This window comes from Lissotriton vulgaris, chromosome 9 (assembly GCF_964263255.1).
Source record: "Lissotriton vulgaris chromosome 9, aLisVul1.2, whole genome shotgun sequence".
NCBI classification, from domain to species: domain Eukaryota; kingdom Metazoa; phylum Chordata; class Amphibia; order Caudata; family Salamandridae; genus Lissotriton; species Lissotriton vulgaris.
This window is the reverse complement of record NC_141697.1, coordinates 323,821,334-323,846,969: the sequence shown is the minus strand read 5'-3', so window position 1 is coordinate 323,846,969 and position 25,636 is coordinate 323,821,334. Positions and strand designations below refer to the sequence as shown.

General features: G+C 42.7%; 1 protein-coding gene across 1 annotated transcript in view; it reads right to left on the bottom strand.

Annotated features, from left to right (window-relative positions):
- Positions 1-1,678: 1,678 nt before the first annotated feature.
- SPATA7 (spermatogenesis associated 7) overlaps positions 1,679-25,636 on the bottom strand; it is a 509,081-nt gene continuing 485,123 nt past the window's right edge. The window contains exons 12-13 of the mRNA XM_086937621.1: positions 7,048-7,105; positions 1,679-6,214 (exon numbers count right to left, since the gene is read on the bottom strand). Coding sequence (XP_086793747.1) covers positions 5,507-6,214; positions 7,048-7,105 — 766 coding nt within the window. The 3' untranslated portion in view covers positions 1,679-5,506. The remainder of the gene's footprint in view (positions 6,215-7,047; positions 7,106-25,636) is intronic.

Genomic DNA, 25,636 nt, shown 5'->3' with positions numbered 1-25,636 from the left:
TTACATCACCACCACCACCACCACAGAGTACAATTCAGATTGGCACTTCCGCCACCTTTGGGTCTCAAGATATTGGAGAATGGATCCTTCTTTTTATTTAGGAGGTCTTTGATCTCTAGGGAATTCCGGACTTGGGAGTCTTCGAGGAGTTTGTGAATTGCTATCTCCCTGTTTTTCTGAGCTAGTGTGTAAACCCACAGGACTGGGTCACAGGCGCCTTTTACAGGAACTGAGAATTTTTTGCCTTTCACCTGATGGTGATTCTACTCATCAGACAGTTTACCTACAGTCTTGTCCTGTTGCAGAGACTGCCCTACCTCTGCCTGGTTCCTACATCTTCTGGAGTTGGCTGTAAATGTTTCTCGTCTCATTCCTCAGTTTGACTCTCTCCTCCTAAGTCTAGAGGGTCTTTTTCACAGCCTGGTCCTGCTGGTCACCACAAGACTTGCTGCTGACTGGTCAAGAAGACCATGACTTCATGAGCCTGATGTGCTAACAAGTTTTCCTGGACAGTTTGGCGTTGATGGTCTGTGAAAGAGAGTTCAGATCCCCATGTTGCCACTCATACTTTCCTTATGTGCAGATCACCTGCACAGATTTATATATCTAGAAGATGGGCTACTTCATTAGTCATTAATGTTATCATTTATTTGTAGCTCATGGCCTTTGATTGCATGATAAGATAGGGGATTTAAATGTTTTTGCTGTGATAAGACCACAAATTAAAAACTCCGACTACAAGGCTAGTTTTGCTAACAATATTTTCAACATTCATTAATTCTATATTATCTTTTTCAAGAATATAAAGAGATTTATTTTGGGGGGTGGTGTGGGGCATTGTCTGATACAATGACAGAGTAGTATAGCCAAACAGCACCAATATACAATCTTGGTTGTAAGACAGAGCTCGGAAGTGGCTATAAGGTGACCAAAACTACAGAATACGGAACACCAGAGAGATGAAGAAAACACTAATTCACAATCTTTTGTTTATAGGAAATTCCAGATCATTCTTACTTTACAATTTTCTTTTTCTCTCCCATATCCTTCTAATTTTGAACGTTGCTGACATGCAAAAGTCTACATTTTGTTTTTAAGATTCAAATTGGAGTTTTACCCCTGCATCCTCCCCCATATTAGTATTTAAAAAAGCCTACTGTGTGAAATAAACAAGCATCAAATCATTGCAATTAGACACAAATCAGGTATCACAATAAATGCAAGCATTATCCATATAATGGCTACTCTAAACAGTGGGGCAGATGAAGCCTCCAATTGGTTGATCAATAGCTCAGTATTTGACATAGCTTAAAGTAGCAGTGATCTGGACGAGACTATCAGTCGTATAAAACACAGATATGTTTTTTTATCCACTTTGCTGATCTTCTGTGTCCTAAACATTCTACCAAGAAACCTATTACTACCATCACTTACTGCACACTTCTCTCCTGCACAAGCCCTCAGCATCAGGTTCTGAGCTATAGAGCATTACCTAAAGTAAGTCTTCAAAACAAATGCAACAGGACCTAATGCATATTCAAACAAATATGTTTTCTTTGAAATAAGCCCTCAGCTTGGCTGCATTACTAGCTGCAGAGAAAAGCATACCAAATACCAACATCATAAAATTGACATTGGAAAATAAAGAGCTTACACTCATTAAAGAAACGACTCCAAGTTAAGAAATTATAATTTTATTGCATTTAGAAACCTGTAAACCTTTAGCACATGACTGACCTTCTGGATCTGAGTGCTTCCCATGTGTTAACAAATTAGCAGCTTAAGTGATATAGTTACCCTGGAGTTAGCACTATGCCTTTGAAACAAGTGGGCACCTTTTCTCCCAAAACACTTTAACTGAAGAGCGCGCTTGTGTATATTTAGTTCTTTGCGATATCAGAATCACTGACACTGCCTCTTTGGCTGACGGCCCATTGCATCCCAATATCTTTTAGGCTACATATGGACAAGTGCTTTACTAATCTGTTTCATATCCAGTGCATAAATGTCATTGATATCGAGATGAAACATGCAAACTGTCAATGTCCAAGACCTAACACTCCGCTTCAATCTGTTTTACTCCACTCGCTTCTTGGTAAGACTCACAAGTTATTTTACTCAGTCTAAAAGTGGCAGTACTACATAAACATTGCTACATTTCATATGATAAATGGTAAAAAAAAAGTAATCCACTATTTTAAATGTAGAACACAAAAATATAACTAACATGTTCCAGAAAATTTTTGTTTACCATTTCAAATCATACTAGGTTCGAGGTGGGGGGGATTTGAACATCAAAATGATGCTAGACGGAAGATACATCAAGCCATTAAAATAAAAGAATGCAAGCCTCCGGCAAAGGATTGCTTAAGGTATAAGAACACAAATGCTCTATGGACCATTGATTGCCCTGCCTCTAGTAGAAAGTAAAAAAAGTTAAGTCTTTGGGTAGCCAACAGGTTCCAGAGAGGAGGAGAGTTGGAGAGTGGGGATGCGTACACAGAAATACATAAAAAAAGGCAATAGAGGATGTCTGTAACTACAAACAAATAGAAAATGGCTAACAGTTGTCAAACCAGGTCTTGGGCAAGACGAGGAACAATGGATAACTGTTTTAGCAATTAAACATGTGAAACTGTGTAACCAGTAATTGGTTTGAGCCTACACAGATATGCGCCTAGCTTTTAAATGGTTGAATAGATGTCTCCAATTGTCAAAATTTACAGGCCATGGGGGTTGATATTGCATTGATAATTTTTTGTTGTTGAACTGGAAGACATCTGTTGTGCAAAAAGGAAATGAGGTAGAATCAGTTGTGCAACAAATGAAAATGTCAATGGGGAAGCAGAGCAGTATGCAGGTGCCTATCTTAATTAACATATTTATCATATATGTACCACAGAGGGGCCACATCCTCCTATTATAAAACAGGTATTGTGCATTATTTTTACAATCCAGCGTAGTCTCTAGAAACAGCCAGATGCTCTTGATGACAACTTGAAGCAAAGGAAGTTGAGGATTGGCTCATCTAAACTAAGGGGCCGATTACAATATCGTTTGGACTGACACCGATGTGCCTTCGGTCTCACAACATCTATAACCGCAGTGAGACCGTTGCATTAAGATGTGTGTATACAAAATGTGCAAATGTTGTTTTGCACACACACCTGCCTGGTGTGCTGTGTTGAGTGGCAGATACAGGTCACCGACTATACTGGCTAAAAAAGTCCAGTTTCTGAGCTCTCTACTAATCTGAGACACCTTGATCAATTTTATTTAGAGATACACAATAGACAAGGATCTTCTTATTCATGCCAAAACTCCTGTTGATGATCCACCTCATTCACACAGTACGCACGGCCAATGTAGCTATATCCAGCAGCTTCTTTCTTTTTTTTTATAGGAATCTTAATCTCAACAATTATGCAGAAGATTTCTAGCTCCAAAACTTCCAGCTCCTCTCTGGACCTATGGACTGGCAATACCATGAAACAACTTTCTCCTTTACATGCACCTGATATCACAATACTTTTTACTCCCTTGCTAGGTCCCAGATCACTGGAAAGCAGCCATTATAAAACCGTTACTAAAGAAACCCTTTGTTTTGTCTTCCAAACCTAAATATTTCTCATAAAAGCTCTTGAGGAGTTGGTTTTCAACCAATTTCAGGCTTTTACTGATATATATAATCCGCTCCATCCAGGATAGCTGGATTTAGAGTAGGATATAGCACTGAGTTGGTCTCTATATTTTAGATGATTTCAGACGTATTAACAAAGAGGACAATAAAGCCCTAATCTTACTTGATTTATTTGCTGCGTTTGAGACAACTGATTTTACAATCTTCTTTTCCGGACTAAAAAATTGTGGCACTTTTCGATGGTCTGACTTGAGTAGTTTCTTACTTCTCACCCTCGGTCATTAGTTCCCCCACCTTGTCAATCTGGTTCTAACTCTACATCCTGTGGAGTACCTCAGGAATCAATATTATCCACAATACTATTCAACATCTATCATATCGGACACCAAAAATGTCCCTCTAACTTTAAATGACTTGGAATTGAACTGTTCTCATTAGCCATTGATACAGGAAGAAAAAGCCTGGTCTACTCACCAAAGTAGATCCTCCATGTAGCATTATTGGTCTCTTGTGCTTAGAGGCAAGATATTACGCAACCTTGCCTTTGTACTTGACCAGATGTATGAGTATTCTCTTCACAGCCAGTTCATTATTCAGAATCTTAACAGGCCTCAGTAAACGTCCATGTGACATCAACAAGTACCATTATGGAAGAGGATGGTCTATTAAAATGCTCACCCTTTGACAAATCATCTCAACACTATGTAAATTATTGCAAAACATAACAAATGATTGTTCCCTAACCTTCAGTCACCCTATTACAAATGTTCTAAATAGACCTTGATTTGTATGGAATGATGTATACTCCCAGATGAAACTGCGTGTTTGAAATTCCATATCCATACAAAACACTGACCAATGTGAATTAACTGCAAGTATGCTTTTAAACTACACACACCACTTTCATCTTTCTTTTAAGCACTTACCTATTTGCTCTTGGGCAAATGAACATTAATAAGCGGGCTTGAAAAATCATAATAACTTTTAAAAAATCTATTCGACCTAACTGTAATGCACTTAACATCTGACTCTGAAAGCCGAGCAAATGTGACAATTTAACACGATATAAAGGCATTTTTATTGCTCATTCACTTTGTGAGCAATAAAGATGCCTTTAAATCTTGCTATCTTGTCACATTTGCTTTGCTTTCAGAGACAGAGGTAAAAAGTCAGTTTGTCTTCCTACTCACCAGAAATGGCGAGTAGAACCAAAATATAGCTCGTCTTAATTAAATCAGCATCGCAAATACAAGCGGGAGAGCTTATGGTTCAACATGTTTTCATGAATTTAGGAAAACGCTAACATCTTGCCAAAGTACCTGAGATCCTGTACACAGTACAGGTCTGAAAAGGAAATTAAAACAATTTGTATTGTAATTGACTCTGAGCAGTTTCAGCAAATTATGATCCGTTTTGTTAGTCAGGACATTGGAATTTATGCGCAAACGTCAGGATATCGATATAAACCTACAGGGAAATAAGATATATATGGTGTGGCTACCTTGACATGTGTTTGGGCTTTCCAGATGTACACTTGACATCCAAGTTTAAACATACCCATGGAATTTTAAAGAACTTGCTCTGGAAGTATCACATTTAAAATTATACATAATAAATGTGTTCATTTTATGACCCAAATTATTCTGTAACTGTTCCGGGTTCACTACCATCTACTCTTCTGTCTTTACAGCTCTGTTTGACTAGCTAGTACACAAACTATTTTCTCAGTCATAAATTTGTAATTGATAATTTAATGACACCCTCATTGACACTTTTTTCTTCTTTCTATGCCTAAGCAATGTGAACAGTACACCACAAGTAGCCATTATGTATGTAATGTTCTTGTTTTACCAATTTATATGGATTTTATTGGAAAAAAACATCATTTCTTTCACTTTGCACATCACCTGCTCCACTGGGGTCAGCTCCAGGATTAAATGAAGACACACTATTCTCAGCAGAAACTACGATAGAACGTGCAAAATATCTTTCAAGCTTTTCTATTTCTTTTGCCTGCATTTGAAGAACACTGCAAGAGTCAGAATTGTTCAACGTTGTTTCTGGAGTGTGCAAAACATCTGCCCGATCTTCCTGATGTGTTGGGAGCGGATTCACATTCTGATCCAGTAGTTTGGAATTCACATCCTGTTCTGGCAAAGCGTGACCAAGATCCTTATCTAATGGGAGGGGATTTAGGTCAGGAGTCAATGACAGTTCAGCATCATGATCTGAGGAGAGTGGATCTGTGTCCTGGTTAATACCCAAATTCTTAGGTTGTCTCAGCTCTTCCGTTAGAAAATCATTCAGGATATGTTCTCCATTTGCTGGTTGTGCAATTTCCTTCTCTAAAAGATTTTCCATTTGTAGCTTCTGAGGTGGTGACAAACTTTTCTTTCTCAGATAATCATACCACTCAGTGCCTTTGTCTAACATCTCTGTATCCAGCATCAATTTAGATCTTGGGGTCTTCCCGAGTAAGAAACTAGGATTTTTACTGCTGTTGAGATCTTCAGTGCTCTCCCTCTTATAACCCAGGTCCGATCGGAGGATGTCCAAGAGGTGGTGCATTTTCCTCTGTTGAAAAAAAAAAGACAAGGATATGTTGCAGAAAACCATGTTGAAGGTCACATTGGATTCTTGCATACAAAGTGCACTCTTCAATATTTCACATATGGTAATTTCTTTCGACCAATATGTAATATTGAAAAAGAAAGAGCAATTAACTAAGGTCATCATTCTGTAGAAAACGTTACTGGTATCTCTCCCTCACTTACCCCTTATGCCACTTTATGATGCAAATGCATAATTAGAAATACATTGGTAAGTGACACAGCTGACGCGCGGGTGGAAACAATTATCCACATAGCGTATGTGTAGTCTGCAAATTCTACCCAGTGAAACTCTAGCAATCGGATTTTCCTATGGTGGCAAATACTCAGTAAGGCACACTCTATTAATAAGATACTATTGTCTTACAGTGCTAACAATCTTGTGCTTAAGACAGAAATAAAATGTTTTTTTATGTGTATTCTCTGCCATAAATTCCTTGATATACTTGCCAGGTTTGTTTTATTGCACTCAGTAAAACTGCCACCTTTTCAAAAGAACAGCCTGGTAACAGTATTACTAATAGCATTTTTTAAATAGTGCATCAAACCACAGTTGTGCAATTTCTAGATAGTGTAAATAAGAGATCTGACTCTGACTCAATTGATGTTACTCAATGTAACTACCTCGGAAGGATGGAAGGTTGAGTCTGCCAGATCCTGATCTAATGACCTTGAGAACACCACGCTTCTCAGCGGAGAGCATTCAGATCACCAAGACATCTTGGCGTATTATTGCATATGTCCAACTAGAAAATAACATGGAGTTTTTAAACAATTGTCAATGGAGGAAGGGCTTACCTCATCTAAGCGATGGCGATTTTGGTCTACGTGGCGCTCAAACACTCTTTCCAAAACCCTAAGAAGAAGTTATGAGAGAACATAAACATTGCAAGTTAGACCTGTATATAGCTTGAACGTCAACTACAACATTAATTTTCATTGTAAGGCCAGGAACCAAGAAGAATGTTACTCTTGGTGGTAACATATTTACTCCTACTCCATCAGATTCCCCCTTCTTTCATATGTCTGGGACATTCTCCCCATGCAAAGGAAGCAATGAAACATCTGCCAATCAACAAAAACAGGATACTCACCACTAAAAAGTTTCAATAACATTTGTAAATATATATGCTGTGTATATCTTGCAGCTAGTGACCGGATTCAGAAGCACAAGTTCTTTACCATGCCTTGCCAATACATTAATGGCACTACTGAATAATATATTATTATTTTCAACATATCATTCCATACAGCCACTGAAGCAGGGGGTGATAACTATCGCTTTGTTTGAGATGCTTGTCCCAGTGTGGTGACTTAATGTACACTGTTTGGAACTGTAAGAAGATAGTCCCCTTTTGGAAAGTAGTGCTTACTTGCCTGGGGGGCTGGGTGGTTCTGGATTGGAGGCTTCCTATGGACCCCAAAATGAGACTGACACATCATGGTCGATATAGACAGTAACATATATAAAATGGCCTAGCTGTGCCTGGGTCTTCCGGTGGGCAAAGGTGACACTGCTAAAGCATGGAATGATCAAGAGCCTCAATGGAGGAGTGGAGGAAGGGGCTGGACTACTATGAGTCTGGAAATGCCTGCATATGCCACCAGGGGATGTCCATAGAAGTGTTAGATTTGGAAGGACTGGTATCAGTTTAGAGGTATTTTACTTGAGTACAATTTGGCAGGCAGAACTCACCACCTATGAGATACACATGACTTAGGAGGTGGCTGTCTAGATGGAATGGGAGGTATAGTCTCCATAATTTGAAGAATCTTCACAAATATATAGGGCCTGAGTTAGTTGTTGACGGATCTGTTCTTATCATTGCTTTACTTTTTAAATTTTTTTTTTTATTAATTTGAAAATCAGGGCAGAATACATTCATAAGATACACATAAAAGGCTGCAATCAAAGCTGTCAAATAAGGCAACGCTACACATTTCAACAACTTCCATTTGGCAGGAACAGTACATGCGACCCCCATCCCCAACCTCCCCACTCCCACCATCGCACTATAGGGATACATCATCTGCCTCAATTCTTGTCATTGCTTTTCGGACAGTTTTCCCGGCCGTCGCCTTGGTGGTCCACCCGCTGTATTTAGATGTTTGCGAGTCTATAGAGGAAAGACCGTAGGCGTCCCGCCTTCTCCACCAGAATCTTCCTGTGTTGATGGCATCATAGGCAAAAGTGGCTGTTGGAGGGAGTCCCGCCAACATTACTACTGTGCCTATTATGATGTGCCTTTCCATTGAGGCAACTGTGGAAGGGACACATTTGCCTCACTGGAAAGGCACAAACCGTTGGGAAATCAAAGAAAAAGAGGTGAAAATGTACTTTTTTCGGTTACCACTTCTGCCCCACTGTTCAGGTCCTTCCTGTACTGCTGCTACTTACCCACGACGCTAAGCAACCCTGTTGTAGCTGGAATCTAAGTTAGGCTTCTGTGTCACTTGTCTCACTATGAATTGTGTGTTAACATTTGTGTTTGCTTCATATATTTTTACATTGCTCTTACATGCAATGTTTTCATGTGTCATGCATAAGTGTTCATCTTACAACTTATCAGGGTAAAATGTACACGCCTGTATTGAAACTTAAAAAATGTTTTTGGGTGGTTTGTGGGTCTTGTGCTTGTGGTGCCTGTGGGTGTACATTCAATAGAGTGTGTTGGTGTACTATGCTATTTGTTAAAAAATGGCATTACACATAACCTACATATAAATGTTGACCCATTCAAAAGATATATGTGTAGTGTGGGGCTATAATGAGTAATACTTACCTATCTCCACATCACCAGGAGCTCACTCCGCCAGGATCCGCCACCAGGACCGCGCCAGGACAAAAGGGACATCTAAATTGGCTTGACGCAAATCCGTTGGCCTGACGACAGGATACTGTTAGCAGGCAGAGAAGACCGCAGACATGGAGGGAAACAGTCTTTCTGATTCTGCATCTAGATAAGCCGGACAGAAAGCCATGGGCTCGACGGAGTACTTAGAACTGCTGCCGCTGTGGATGGACGACGGTAGCCTCACTAAGATCTAAATCAGGCCCATAGTTTCAGAGGTTTAACTTTACTGTGCACCTATATTGTTCTTGATAGTGTCATGGTTCAAGTTTCCATGTTCGATATATTACTAGAGTTCGTTTTCCATGTGTAGTTGATTACTTATAACAGTGTTTAAATACCACAAGCCTCAGCATGTATCAAGCAGAGCTCTTTACATGAAACAATGGCCATGAATACAGTACTAGAGGATGAACAAGTTATTTACCTTTTGGTAACACTCTTTCTGGTAGAGACTCTTTCTAGCCATAGGTTATTCACCTGAATATTCCCCAAGAGTCAGACTGTATCCTCTAAACTTTTCAGTGTTACCTCTGTGTGTGGCTCCTTACTGACACTGTTTCACTCTGGGACTTACATGCGTGGCCTATAAAGGCACCACTCCCACACAGTGGTTTCTAAGACTGTCCACACCTCCAGATGCAGAGCCCAAAAAGCTAATTGGTGTGACCACTGTACAGATTTCTAGACTTGGGATCTTATTAACGGACGAAGCCCAATCATAGAATGGGGAGGGTGGGAGGCTTGGTGAGGAATCTGCAGCAAAATAGTTTCTCTATCTGAAAGAGTGTTACCAAAGATAAGTAACTTGTTCTTCTGATAGAGATTTCTAGCCACAGGTTACTCACTTTTCAAATGGATACCAAAACAGTACCTATTCTGAGGTTGATCTATGAGTGTATTCACATTAGAAATGCCTGCAGGACCATGTGGGCAAAGAACCCTGTTCTGAGATCCTAACTGTCCAGACAGTAGCACTTTGTGAACGTATGGAGGGACGCCCACGTAGCTGTCTGACAGGGACACCGCATGCTAACGCAGTGGTAGCAACTGGCCCTGGTAGAATGAGCACAGAGAACTTCCGGAGGCTATTTTTTTAGTCAGTGCATAGCAGATCATAACTCAGTGCACAATTCAGAGTGAGGGAGCTTTTCTGCACAGCCTTGTCTTTTTTCACTCTAGCAAACTCCACACACAGCTGATTGGCCACCCAGTGTTTTTTGGACTGATGTATGTTGAAGCTCTGTGCTCTCTTGGGGTCCAAGTGATGGTGAGGCTCAGCACAGAACCCTGGCAAGGAGATGTTTTGCTCCATGTGGAACTGCGGCACAACCTTAGGCAAGAAAGATATCCTTATGCGCAAAAACAGTTTGTCTGAGAAGAAAGTTGTGTACAGCAGAGAACACAGAGATCCTGAGGTTCACTCACACACAACGCAAATGTTATGGCTATGAGGAACACTGTCTTCAGTGTCAGGATTCATTAGAAAAAGCTGTAAAAGTGGCTCAAATGTGTGCACATCAGAAAAATGAGGACCTAGTTAAGGTCCAACTATGATATAATAAGGGGCGAGGGAGGAAACAAATGCAACCCTTTCAAAAATCACATAAACACTGTATACCTAAACAAAGAGGGCTGATCCAGCAACTGGAAAATAACTGAAAGAGCCAAAAGCTACACTTTAAAATGCCCACAGCAAGGCCTTACCAAGCTAGGGCCAAAATACAAAACGTTGGGATAACTTGCTCAGGAAGGAGTTTCTATTTGCCACACCAAGTCACAAATTTGTCCCAACACAGGCATATACAGTTTTTGTCGAGGACCCTGGCTGACAAAATAACAACACCCACCTCTGGAGGAAGGTCAAAGGTGTCCAGCTGTCGCCGCTCAGTCTACCAGCATGAAGGTGGAGTCTGTAAAGGCCCGGTTGCAGAATCCTGCTCAACTGCTGCAAATGCAGATTCTCCCAAAGTTGCAATCTGATCGGAAGACAGATGCTCATGCCTTGGAGCATAACCAATCCGGAGGATGCCTTGCGCTTGGTCAGTCCTGACCCTATTGAGAAATCGGGTCTGGAGTGGTATCAATAGAAAGGCATGCAGGAGTCCTGAGTTCTACCCATGGCGGAATGCATCTCAGAGTGGGAAACACCTTGGAAATTGCTGAAGTGCTGACATTGTGTGTTCTTTGAAGTGGCAAACTGATCGAGCCAAGTTCTCCCCTTTCATGGAAGAGACCTTGAGGCAACTCCAGGTGTAATCGCCACTTGTGATCTACTAGGCACGGATGGTTGGGCTCGTCCGCCTTGACATTCAATGATCCTGCTAGGTGGTTCACTGCCAGGAAAATTCCCTGGTGGTCATGCCACTTCTGGAGGTGCAAGGCTTCCTGACACAGGGACAGTGACCCCGTCCCACACTGTTTATTACGGTACCACACGGCGTTGGGGTTGTCCGTGAGCACCTGTACCAGTCGCCCCTTGATGGATGGAAGGAATGCTTTCAGTGCCAAGTGGATGACCCATAGCACCGTTGATATGGAGCCAGAAACCTGTGGGAGATCACCTCTCCCAGATGGCCACCCCCACCATAGAGCAATGCATTGATCACCACTATCAGCTTCTGGTGGGGAAGGGATAGGGGTTTCTCGCTGACCCAAACAAAGTTCACTAACCACCAACGCAGGTCTTTTGCAGTCTCCATTGTAATCTGGATTGAGTCGGAGAGGTCCCCTTGATATTGGGCCCACTGAGACTTCAGGTCCCACTGCAGAACCTGCATATGCCACCTGGTGTGCTCGGACCAACAGGATTGCGGGAGGCCCAGATGCCTCAGAGTCAACCTCATTGGGATCATAACTTGAATGTCATAGCCTCTCGTTCTCAGGAGAAGTGGCACAAAACTGAACCCTGTCCAGAATGGCTTCAATGAATAGGAGCATCTCAGGAGTTAGATGTGACTTTGGCACGTTGATAGGGAACCCCAAAGATGATAGGAGGTTTTCCGTAGTCTGGAGATGGCTGTCCACTGCCTGGGACAAGCTTGCCTTCAACAGCCAGTCATCAAGGTAGGAGAAGACGGGCTCCCCTGACCTCTGAAGATGTGCTGCCACCACAGTCATCACTTCCGTGAACACCTAAGGGACACTGTTGTGATCAAAGGGGAGCACAGCAAACAGGTAATGGTCCTGTCCTGCCACAAACCACAGGTAGCGCCAATGGGTCAGCAGGATGAGGAAGTAGGCGCCCTGCAGATTTAACTTTTACCATCCAGTCATCAGGGCAGACAGATCTTGGGTCAGTGTGAGCATCTTGAATTTTTGCATCCAGTGAAAGGTTTTGAGAGGGCATAGGTCTAAGATAGGACAAAGGCACCTGTCCTTCTTGGGTACCAGAAAGTAGCTGGAATAATAACCAACTCCTACTTGTAGCGCACGCATACTCTAAATAGCCCCTTTGGCTGTAAGGGCTTAAATTTCCTGCGGCAAAACAGAAAGAGGTCCTCTGTCAGTTGAGGAGACGGTGGAAGGTGCAGCCCCACCATTCTGATATAATCACCCAGCAAGAATTGTCAGATCCTGCTTCACATCAGGTGGCTGTGCTCCATTAGGAGCCCGCTAAAGGTGGTATGGCAGGAAGAGCTGCAGGGGGATGGGGACTGTGCACCCCTTTGACCAATACCACGGAGGGCACTATGGCTGCAATACTGCTGGGAGCCATACTGTGGTTGGATTGGTTGGCGGTATGGGTTACCTCTGCTAAAGCTGTGAAAGGAGTGGTAGATCTGCTGCAGTTGGTGAGGTGGGGCAGATTGTTCTAGAGAGCGGCCAGACCATGGTCCTGCTCTCTTTGAACAGCTCTAGAGCTGTGTCTGCCTTATCACTGAACAGACTAGTGCCATCGAACGGGATGTCCATGAGGGGGCAACTGGGCATCACCTGAGAAACGGATGGACCGCAACCAAGTGTGGCGGCTAATGTAAACATTGGTGCCAATGGCCTGCCCCATAGGATTGGTGGTGTCCAAGCCAAAACAAATTATGAACTTGGCAGCGTCACTACCGTACTGTATAGCCTAGGCAAGGACAGGATCCAAGATCTTCAGGCACACCTAGGAGGACTTGAGCCACGGAGTCCCAAAGGGCATGTGAATACTGTTCCAGGAGACAGCTGGGGTTTACAGAACAGAGAACCAGTCTAGTAGAGGAAAACAAATTGCCTCCCCCCGTTTCGATCCCTCGCTCAATTAATAAAGGGGATCGGGGACGCCGGCATACTCCACGGCAGCATTCATCCACTGGCGGATCATTCACGATAGTGACCGCACCGCGGCGACGGCCATCAAGCCCTCCCCGCCCAACTCCGCATTGACTCCCACTCGGAGCTATAATTATCCCAAGGATCATTTCTATACCGCCCACGGGTCCTGCACACGGCAACAAGAAAAGCTGTGAGAAAGTTATATTTGGAAGCACTCTACGGGCCCTCTACTACCAAGCCAGAGGAATCCGAACTCATCATCCTGCATTACCCTAAAGCCCCCGCGACGCTGGCAGTTTCACAACTTGACACCTCAATCAAGAGGCGTTCATAATTCAGGCAAAAATATTTTAAGTCCTGAAGATGATCCCCTTTATTAATTGAGCAAGGGATCGAAACGTCGACACCTATGAGTGGCCATACATGAAAACGATTTGTATTTTAAGTTGTATGTACTACTCCAGGCGATATTGTTAAACTCCTGACTCGCAACAGTACCCTGCCTGCTCTTTTCCTTTGCCTGAAACACCCCTTTCACTCTTTTCTATTTTTCTTTTTCTCCCGGTACGGCACAGGAGTGTATCTTACTGCAATGTACTATTGTTGTAGAAATGTATTGTAACCGATTATCTTTTATCTTTTGATAAATAAATTCCCTGTCCGGCTGGACAAGGAAGTTAAATATATAGCAGCCTATTGTGTTCTATATAATAATTGCTCTTTACTTTCACAAATGCTAAGGACCTTTGTCTCCTAAAACGTAACTGATACCCATGGTCCATAGCTACCCGCTGGGTCCCCCTTGTTTCTTAAAATACTTTTGTCATAAGTAAGACTGTTAGCGCTCTAGTTGTTCTTTAGAACACTCTGGGACATTCTGTCATTGGGCTATACTTGGGCTACATCTGGGTGATATTTGGGCTCCATTTAGGCTCTTTTGTCTCTGGTGGCAATCTTGGGAGACTGCATGTCAGAATTTTATTATGAAATTGAAGAGTATTTGAGAAGTTACTCAAAATGTGCCCTTATTTTTCTTTCTGCAGCACTAATCATACTTTCTATGGCAAAATACACCCCCTCATTTTGTTCCTTTTTAAATTAAATGTTTTAAGAGTTACCACTTTATTACAATCAAGATGGCTTCAGGTGTGCCATACACCTTTGTAATAAGTAGGTCTGTTAGCGCTCTAGTTGTTCTTTAGAACACTCTAGGAGGCTGCAGTAGAACACAAAGGAATCAACTGACAGTCTCTGTCCTTGTTGGATGTACATGTTTTACTGACAATGTCAGACTTCATTCTCACATGACTGAGAAAGATAATATGAATTATTCAGTTCAGTTTAGCTTATAGATCCCCTTCCAAACCACTGTGGGAAAAGCATGAGATAATAGTTTTCTTTCAAACATGATTCATGATATCACAGCAGAAGGCTTTTTCACATGGTAAAATCACCTTAGAACACACCACAATTCCTAAAATGAGTATGGTACCATCAACCAATGATTTATCATGTAACTAAAGTCCTAAAACCCTCTATTAACTACAATGCTTTTTAATGAGTTGTTATCATGTATATTGGTCCCAAGATGGCTTCCAACACTTCTTGGATGAAGTGCTGACAGCCAATCAGATCAGATGTGTGGTTAGACTCCGCCCAGATATATATGTGTTTTTTGAAGTTAATTTTCATAAAAACCACTGTATCAATTTTCACCAAACATAGCAAAGGCACATCTGCGTACCAGTCCCTACAATTTTGCAAAGTTTGGCGTTATTCCGTTCAGCGGTTCGGGCTGTAGACTTGTCAGACCATCCTATGGAAATTAACATGGGGAAAACACGTTTTGGGACCCCCCTTTTTTCTCAGCCCCCACTTCACGAATCCCCCGAAACTTTCAGGGAAGGAGCGGAGCGGAGCTGGCCAAAATTTTGGAAAATTACACGGAAATTCCTCAACCGGCGCCAAAGTTATTCCCAATAGAATGTTGCAGATTTCCTATGGTAGCTAATCCTAACTATATATACCTACTGGCTATCGCCAGTAGGTAATATATATATATATATATATATATATATATATATATATATATATATATATATATATATATATATATATATATATATATATATATATATATATATATATATATATATATATATATATATATATATATATATATATATATATATATATATATATATATATATATATATATATATATATATATATATATATATATATATATATATATATATATATATATATAAAAACATATATATATATATATATATATATATATATATCTCTCACACACACACACATCAATGTTATAAAATCTTTAAAAAACAAACCATTCTAATTAAATTAAAATAGTAAACAATTTAAATCTAGTAAACATACTGCACACATTAAAAGCATTATTAATTACAAACATTAGAATTTTAAACAAAAACATAATATAAATGATAACATAAAAAAATAGAAAACATAAAATTAAATACAAATACTATTCCCACTACAATTTATACAAAGCTACGCAAAATATTATAGTAAATACATAACAAATGTACTACTCCCTCTTCACGCAATGCAAAAATAATCAAACTGGGTAAAATGTACAAATCTTCCTCCAGTAAATACAACAGTAGAGAAAGGGGATTACAAATAGGTAAAATGTACTATTCCCGCTCCAGTCAGTACAACAGTAGGTAAAATATTGGACTGCCTAGGGGTAAAGTTTACTAATCCTAGTAGGAAAGTGTTGGATAGTGGAGGGGTAAAATGTACTACTCCCACTCAGTCAGAACAACATTAAAAACAAACAAAATACCTTGAATAAATACAATTATTTAAGCAAATTAAAAAAAATAAGTAAAAAAAATTGAAATATATTGAAATTATTTATTAACAAAAAAATATTTAATAAATACATTTAATTTAGTTACTTTCCACACTATAACCCCACAAATCTCACACCTGCACCTGAAACTCAACTTTAGAAAGCAAAATATTTACACTATTAATATTAAACAAGTTACTTTCCTTCGGTAACAATGTATCTCATAGAGACATATGTTAGTTGTAGATCCCTTACCTAAGAATTTCCCCGAAGCGCCAAACCGGATCCAGAGATTTTTTTCTTCCGCAGTACCCCTGGGCATCATTAGGTGGCGTTGGTCGGCTCTGCGTCAGTCATCTGCGTCGTGGGCGCTAGGATGACGTCGCTGGACCTACATAGACTGCGTCCATGCGCACTGATGTCAGTTCTTAACACAACTTTCCAAGCCAGAAGCGCAGAGCCACCACTGGTGCTTTAAAACTAGGGCCCAGTAAGGGAGTCCCTAGCCCTAGAAATCAGTTCGCAGAGCAGGAAGGAGCTGGATGGCGGGGGGGATGGGGGGGAGGGGAGTAAGAAATCCACAACTGACATATGTCTCTACCAGATATATTGTTACTGAAGGGAAGTAACTTGTTCATCTGATAGAGACTATTAGTTGTAGATTCCTTACCTTAGAATAGATACCCCATCCGTATCATACACGGAGGAGGGTCTGCGAACGAAGATCATACCAGAAAGTACTGGAAGACCGAACTGGCAAAGTATCTGTCCCTTCAGATGTGGCTATCCAGGCATTACTGCTGTGTGCAAGGATTCCCACGTTGCTGTCTGACAGATGTCAAGGACTAGGACTCCAACTGATATAGGGCCATATGCAGGAGGCCAAATACCGGTCGGTAACGGACGATTTCGGCCGTTACCGACCAGTATTTGGAGTTTCAGATGTAGGGGGCCAAAATATTTCTGAATCTGTAAATTTACCGATTCGGTAATTTTACCGATTCTGTAAATTACAGAATCGGTAAATTTACAGATTCGGTAATAGGGGATGTAGGTGGCACTGAAAACAGTGCCACAGGCCCTAAATAATTCGTTATTTACCATCAAATTCTATTTGATGGTAAATAACGAATTCCTGTGTACATGCACATCTTAGGGCATGTATGTGTGTCACATGGCACACAAGCCTGAATCCGGGGTGCAAAAGGGTGTCAAAGTGACACCCTGTCCCCCCTTGTAAAATCGGTCATTTTACCGAATCAGTATTTACCGATTCAGTAATTGCCATTGGTTCCTATGGGCCTCAAGGCCCATAGGAATCAATGGCAATTACCGAATCGGTAAATACCAATTCTGTAATTACCGAATGTTACCGCTTCGGTAAGTATTTCGGTAAAAATACCTACATAGCATTTACCGATTTGTAAATACCGAATCGGTAAAATTCGGTATTTACGAATCGGTAAATGCCATTTACCTACATATGGCCCATAGTCATGGTTGCCGCTATTGCTCTGGTGGAATGAGCACGCAACCCTACAGGAGGGTCATTCTTCGCCAAAGCATAGCCTATTTCGATGCAACGGACAACTCATTGGGAGATGGTCAGTTTTTTGAACAGCTCGACCTTTCCTGGCACCCATATAACCAACCAAGAGTTGCTCATCCACCCTAAAGTCTTTTGTGCGATCAAGATAAAAAGACATTGCCAAACGGTGTAGTCCATCTCCTCCTTGGAGGGATGCAGGGTAGGTAAAAGGTGGGCAGAGTGATAGATTGTCTCACATGAAAATATGGGACGCTCTTAGGAAGAAATTAAGGTTTTGTCCAAAGCCCGAATTTATCCGGTTAGACAGAAAGGAAAAGTGGACTTAGAATAGAAAGCGTGCAGCTTGTTCACCCAGCAAGAAGAGGTGATGGCTACAAGGAAGGCAGTTTGAGAGTCAGCAACCCGAGAGGACAGTTATGAAGAGGCTTGAAGGGAGCACACATAAGAAAAGTAAGAACCAGATGTAAGTCCCATTGTGGCATTACGAAAGGAGATTGAGTGAATAGATGGGAAATGCTCTTAAAGAATCTGTTAATAGGAGATTTGAATAAAGAAGGCTGATCCGGCAGCTAAAAAAAAGCAGACATGGCTGCAAGATATCCTTTAAGAGTGCCCAAAGCAGAACTTTTCTGGTCCAAAGAAAGTATATACAAGAGAACCTCCACAAGAGGGGCAGAAAGGGGATTAACAGCCTTTGCTGCGCACCATGCCACAAATGTGTTCCATCTACAGGTGTATTCCATTTTAGTGGAGGGATGCCTGGATGCCAAGATAATGTCACAAACTTCGAGGTGAAGATCGAGAGCTGTCAACTGCCACCGCTCAATCTCCATGCAAGGAGGTGGATACTCAACAGGTTAAGGTGAGGAACTCTCCCCTGTTACTACAGAAGATCCTCAGAATGCCGGGGTACCAGACTCTTCATGCTCAATCTGGAGCTACAAGAATGACTTGAGTCTGATCAGGCTTGATCTTCTTTGGCATACTAGGCAGAAGTGGTATAGGCGTAAAGGAGGCCGAAGCTCCACTTGCGACGAAAAGCATTGTAGTGCGAGGGCTACCTTGGAAACTCCTATGCGCGGAACTGCTGACATTGTGTGTTCTCTTTGGAGGTGAACAGATCAAACCATGGCTCTCCCCACCGATGAAAGAGACCTTGCACCACCTCTGGATGGACACGCAATTCGTGATCGACGGCACCGATGGATGAGTTTGTCTGCCCTGGTGTTCAGAGAGGCTGCCAAGTGTTGAACCAACAGGGTTATGTCCTGATGTTACAGCCATGTCCAGGGGTGGAGAGCCTCTTGACAAAGGGTCCGCGAACCCACCCCACCCCACTCTGTTTGTTGCAGCACAACATGGCGGTGGTGATGTCACTGAACACCTGAACCACTTTCCTCTTGGGACAGGGAAGAAATGTTTTCAGTGCCAATCTGATTACCTGTAGGTTGATATGGAGGCCGGATTCTGCCGGAGACCAGACACCTCTGATCTCTGCCTCTCCCAGGTGGCCACCCCATCCCAGAAGGGACACATCTATCACCATCATTAGATCTTGTTGGGGAAAGGAGAGGGATGTGCCTCTGACCCAATCTTGGTTCGTTACCCACCACCGCAGTTTGTGAGCAGTTCCCTCTGAGATCTGGATGTAGTCGCAAAGATTCCCCTGATGCTGCCCCCACTGGAACTTCAGGTCCCACTGCAGAGCCCGCATACACCATCTGGCAAGATCCACCAGCAGGATGCAAGAGGCAATGAGCAGCCTCAGAGTCATTCTCACTGAAATCCGGGATAGAGGATGAAATATCGAAATCATATTCCGTATATCCCAGACTCGCTGCTCGGGAGGATAGGTCCAAAACTGCACTTAGTCTAGAATTGCCCCGATGAAAGGGAGCATCTGAGAGGAAGTCAGGAGTGACTTGGGCATGTTGATAGTAAACCCCAGCGAATGCAGAAGGTGTGCCATAGTCCGAGAGGTGGGAGATGACAGCCTGGGGCGAGCCCACCTTCAACAGTCGTCGAGATAGGGGAAGACTGGAACCCCTGATCTGCGCAGATAAGCTGTTACCACCGTCATCACCTTTGTGAACACCCGAGGGGCACTGATAAGGCCAAAAGGGAGCACGGTGAACTGAAGATGCTCTTGACCCACCGTGAACCGAAGGGAATACCTGTGGGCTGGCCGGATGGGGATATGAAAATAAGCATCCTGCAAGGCCAATGCAAATATCCAGTCTCCTCGGTCGAGTGAAGACAGAACTTGGGCTAGAGTGAACATTTTGAGCTTCTCCTTCCAGAGGAAGGAATTGAGGGCCTGGATGTCTATGACAGGACGCAATAGGTACCATAAAGTAACAGGAATAGCAACCACAGCCTATTTCTGGCACAGGGACACTCTCTATAGCTCCCTTGGCAAAGAGCCACTACTTCCTGGCTTCTGGCACAGGGACACTCTCTATAGCTCCCTTGGCAAAGAGCCACTACTTCCTGGCGGAGAAGTGCCAAAAGATCCTCCAACATGTGATTGTTAAGAAAGTGGCATAGAGGAAGTGGTAGTCTCGAAGAGGCGGGGGTAGCCCCTTTGGACTATTTGTAGAACCCACCTGTCTGACATGATGGATTGCCAGTGGAGGAGGTGATGGCGGATTCTGCCTCAGACTGACTGGTGATGGGCCTGGAACATCGGACTAGATAGGTTTGGAGACGTGGTGGGGCGAAAGGGTGGAATGGACCGCCAGCTGGCTCCCTAACTCAAGAGGATGCTGGGTCCCACGACCACGGCCACTGAGAGGCTAGACAGCTTGCATGACTTGGTGACTAGGCTGGATAGGACGTGGTTGAATGCCCCTTCGGTAGCTGCAAAAGGGGTGAGACTGAGGTGGACGAGAGGTAGTCACGAGGCCCAAATATTACGCCGTTACTCGAGAATCCTTGAAGCGTTCAAGCGCTGAGTGCGCCTTGTTGCCAAAAAGGTGAGTGCCATCAAAGAAAACTGGACATCCCCTGAGAAGCCAGAAGTCCTTAACCAGGCATAGCGTCTAACAGCTACTGACATGTCAATCGTTCTGCCCGGTGAGTCAGTGGTATCCAGTCCACATCTTATAGCGATTTTGGGTGCGTCCCACCCATCGGCAACTTCTTGAGCGAGAAGAGCCTCGGCCTTCTCCAGGCAGTAAGGCAGCACCTGCGCAACCATATCCCAGATAGTATGGGAGGATAGGCCCCAGAGGCATGTGGTATTCACCAACTGCAATGCCAAGCTGGAGGAAGACAACATCATCTTCCCAAGGTGGTCCTGCTTCTTGGATTCCCTATCTGGGGAAGCTGAAAAGGAATGCGCCTATTGATGAAGCAGCTTGGACCACCAAGCTCTCAGGGGAAGGGCGTTGGGTGGGGAACACTGGGTTGGCCGAGCGGTGGGGGCGGGCAATCATTCTATCCCCAGGAGCCCCTGTGCTTGGCTTGGACCAAGTGCCCAGAAGGACATCTGTGAGGGCTTCATTGACCAGCAAAAGGGGTTCAGAAGAGGAAGCCGCCGGCTGAAGCACCTCTATCAGGAGGTTAACCCGGACTGCCACTGTAGGGAACTTGAGGCCGAGGACCTCAACTGCTCTCCTCACCACCACAGCATAGGAATCTCCCTCCTCCATAGCGACTGTAGGGGGAGAAAGCAAGGCAGTGTCAGGGGACGTGTCCAGAGCACTGGCATCCCCCAGGTCCATTTGCCAGTCCGGTTCCTTAAGCTGGTCAGTTAAAGCAGTTCTATTCCTCACCTTCTGGCCCAAAAGAAACACCAGGAATTTACACAGGGGCAAAAGTTCCTTACGGCATTGGATTCGACGTTGAGCAACATTGTTCTGGCTCTGTGTCCACTTCAGGGTTGAAGATTGGGTTGGCGCCTCCCGGGGGCACGGTCGACGTCGTCGTCAGGATCAACATTGGGGAATGTCAAGTGGAATCGATCCAGATCTGGATCCATGGGGACCCCCTGGAGTTGCCAGCGTCCAAGGCGCAGGGCCCCGACCAACTCTACGGGGCCCAAAGGCGTGCCAGCAGAGCCAGGCTGTCCAAAGATGAGGTACAAGGCCTCACAAAATTTCTGAATCTGGGCAGAGGATGCTCCGGCTCCTGAAAGGGAGGGAGGATCAGCTTTGTCTCAGAAGTAGGTGCCAAAGGCCTGACACCAGAGGCACACGAGGCATGGATCCGTCACGGACATCGCCCGATGACAGGAGCCGCAAGGCTTTAAGCCGGTCTGACGTTGAGACATCCCACGATGCACCAGGAGTTCGAAGACTAGAAAAAGTATTCTCCAAAAGTCGAAAAAAACTAGCCAAAAAAACGCCCTCTCTGGATCTGCACTTAGGTTGGCTTAGAATGGGCGCATGGGCGGCGTGTACGTGGGTCCTGCGACATCACGGAGCCCACAACGTCGATGATGGACATGAAGCCGACCAACGACGCGCAAGGGTACTGTTGAAGAAAAAATCTGTTTCAAGAGTGACACCTAGGAGAAATTTAAAGGTAAGGAATATACAACTAACAGTCTGTATCAGATAATAGTTATTAACAAACTAATTGTCATTAATTAAATAATAATTATTCGTCAATGATAATTAATTCACTTCCCACAATATACGCCTACAAAACACACAGAACATTATTTACACAATTAACATAATTAATAATCAATTTAATAAATATTAATTACAAAATTAATAATTACTTAAAATTAAGTTACTTCCCACCACATACTTCTACAAAACCCACAACTCACAACTAAAATCCCCCCAAAAAGTGCAATGAACATAATTATCAATTAAACAAATATTATTAATTAAAAACTAAATATTACTTACATTTCAATAACTTCTGACTCTTTACCCCTATAAACCCCACAACCCACATCTAAAATTAAACTTTAAAAACAATTAATTACACAATTAAAAAGATTGTCAATTAAATAATTAATACTATTTAACAAATATTTATGAATTAATTTAAACTAATTCTCTCTTCACCCTTTACCCCTATAAACCCCACAACCTGCACCTAAAAAAATTAACAAATAAAATATTTATCAATTCATCAATATTAACTAATTAATTTCAAATAAATTGCTTCCTACTCATCCATATAAACTCCGTAACCCGCATTGAGAAAAGAAACAATGACACAATTAACATATTTATCAATTAATTAATAACTAATTACTTCGCACCCTTTAACTCTATAAATCCCACAATCTGTACCTAAAAAAGAAATTACATAACTATCAATAAATTATTTAATATTAATAAAAAACAAATTATTAATTTATTACAAATACATTATTTCCCATACATTACCCCAATAAACCCAACAACCCGCACATAAAATGTACATTAAAAAATAAATAGCACAATTAACAAATATCAATTAAATACTAAATAAACAATTATCATTAATGTATTATAATTACATTACTTTTCACCCTATACCCTATAAACACATAAAAACTGAATTACATATCTACTAAAAATTTTACAAATATATTTTTTAAACAATAATTGTACAGGAAATGTACATCATATTAATTTACAATATACACTAAAATACATATCCGTTTTAACCCCTTGCGTGTGGGGCGTATTTTCCGCCTGTGCTGACTCCGCCTTGCGCGGGCGGCGTCATGACGGAATGGTTCCGTCATCAGCACAGCTCAACCGATGCTGATGACGGAACCGTTCTGTCAGCAGCATGGAAGGGGTTAAACAACTATATTTTTGCAAACACTATTAATGACCTAGATATTTTAAAAATCAATATTATTTATCTTAAAATCGATATTCTTGACAACGATATTCTTGCTGATGATATTTCTGAGCAGTGCACAGGGGCTCCTGAGAACAGGACAATTGTCTGCTGCCATCGCTCCGCCCCAGGGGACCCCCTCCTTTTTCACCCAACACTCCACCCTGGAGAGTTAGGTGGTCCAAGACTCCACTTCACATGTAAATCCTGGTGCATTCCCTACCACTCCACCGGATAGGGAATCTAAGGTGCTAGACACCTTTGGCAAGAAAATGTTTTCTTGCGCCAGTCTGGCATTGTGGTCTGTGAATATCGTATGCCTCTTGGGCTAATACTCCCATTCCTTGTGAGATTTGGTAACACAGGTGCTGCCTATGTTCTCGGAGGCGGCCCGGGCTCCCTCAAGCTATGGCTCAAGCTATGGCTGATGGAGAGATGCAGCCAAGTTCACAATCAGATGTGGGCTGGACATGACCGACTTGCTAGGCAGAGTGGTTTCTTCATTGGTGGTCTTAAGGTGTCAAGTCTAGCTGAGAACAACTGGCTTTCAGTGGATGTACAAACTTCACTTGTGGACATGCCCTTTGAAGGCTCCCATCTCTTTGGAGCAAGGCGGACTCTGTGCTGGAGCGCTTCAAGGACAGCAGGGGTATGACCCAGTCCTTAGGTCTTTTCATGGCCCGTCAACCTCAGTCCACCTTTCCCTCCTTTCATGGCCACGGAAAAGGTATTCCAGTCTCACTTCTACCTGCCCAGCAACCACAGCCCACAAGCATCCCAGACCCTGCATGGCCAAAGATTCAGCACCTAGAACATTCAGAACGGCTCCAGGTTCTGGGGGTCACAGACCTAGTATACAAACAGTTGCATCTTTTCTGAGCGACAGGTCTCAGGTGGTAATGATGGACCAGTTTTGCTCGGAGCCCATAACTTTGCCATGTGGGGCGTCTCAGGTTTCCTCCCTGAGCCACACATTATACAACTTGTGAATGTTTCCCCAGCTCAAAAGATCCTTTGGTCTCCAAGCATTGTCCTATGAAGAGAACACTTAAATCATTGTATCCATCTCCAGGGACATGGATGCCATCAATTTAAAACAAATGCATGCAGGCTGTGACCATATGGATGGAAAGTAACTACCTAAAACTCAATGGAGACAAGACAGAAGTCTTAATCTTTGGAGGTCAACCATCTGTCTGGTCCACTCTGTGGTGTCCAGACAGGCTGGGAGCCTTGCCCATTCCTACGAATGCTACTAAAAAACTGTTGTGGTTGACAAAAATCTTTCCTTCAATCTCCAGGTCAACAGGACTGTCTCGACCTCCTCCTGGATAATCAGATACCTTAGAAAAGTCTTTCCTTTCATCCTCTCCAAGCACGAAAGCAAGTGGTTCTGGCACTTATTATGTCCAGGCTCGATTATTATAATGCTCTTTACATGGAATTAATAAGGCTTCACTCGCCAAACTGCAGCTGGAACAAAATGCTGCAGCTGGAGCAATTCTTCAAGTCCCCAGATCTCAATCAGTTTCTGAGGGGGTTCGTAAATTTCACTGGTTACCTGCGAGCAAAGGTATTACATTTAAGGCTCTTTGCATTGTCTATAAGGCTTTTTACAAGACAGGCCCAGTAAAACTTAGGAACATATTCCAATGTTACACTCCTCCAGAACGCTGAGATCCTCAAGTAAAAATCTATTAATTGTTCCCAAGCACTGAAAATCAAGATGGGGAGGTAAAGCCTTCTCAGTGCCTGCATCCAAGCAGCTGAATTTGCTCCCTTGATCCATCACCAGTCTTCAATTCCATATTTCTTTTTTGAAGGCCCTTAAAACTTTCTTTTCACTCCGTAAGGATAGAAGTAGGATTAAGCAATATTTCTACTTATTTTTTTCCTTTATCATCCCAGACTAACTGCAGCTAGCGCCTTGACGCTTTCGGGCATTTGTTGCACTTTAAAAATCTTTTTACATTTAATTTAATTTCATAGATTTCTTGGGTCAGGCAGCCAGAGGTTGGTCCAGTCCACCACCCACCTGGCAGATGCAGTCCTGTAGCCTCTCTAGTCTGCCCTCTGACCATCATGGACAAC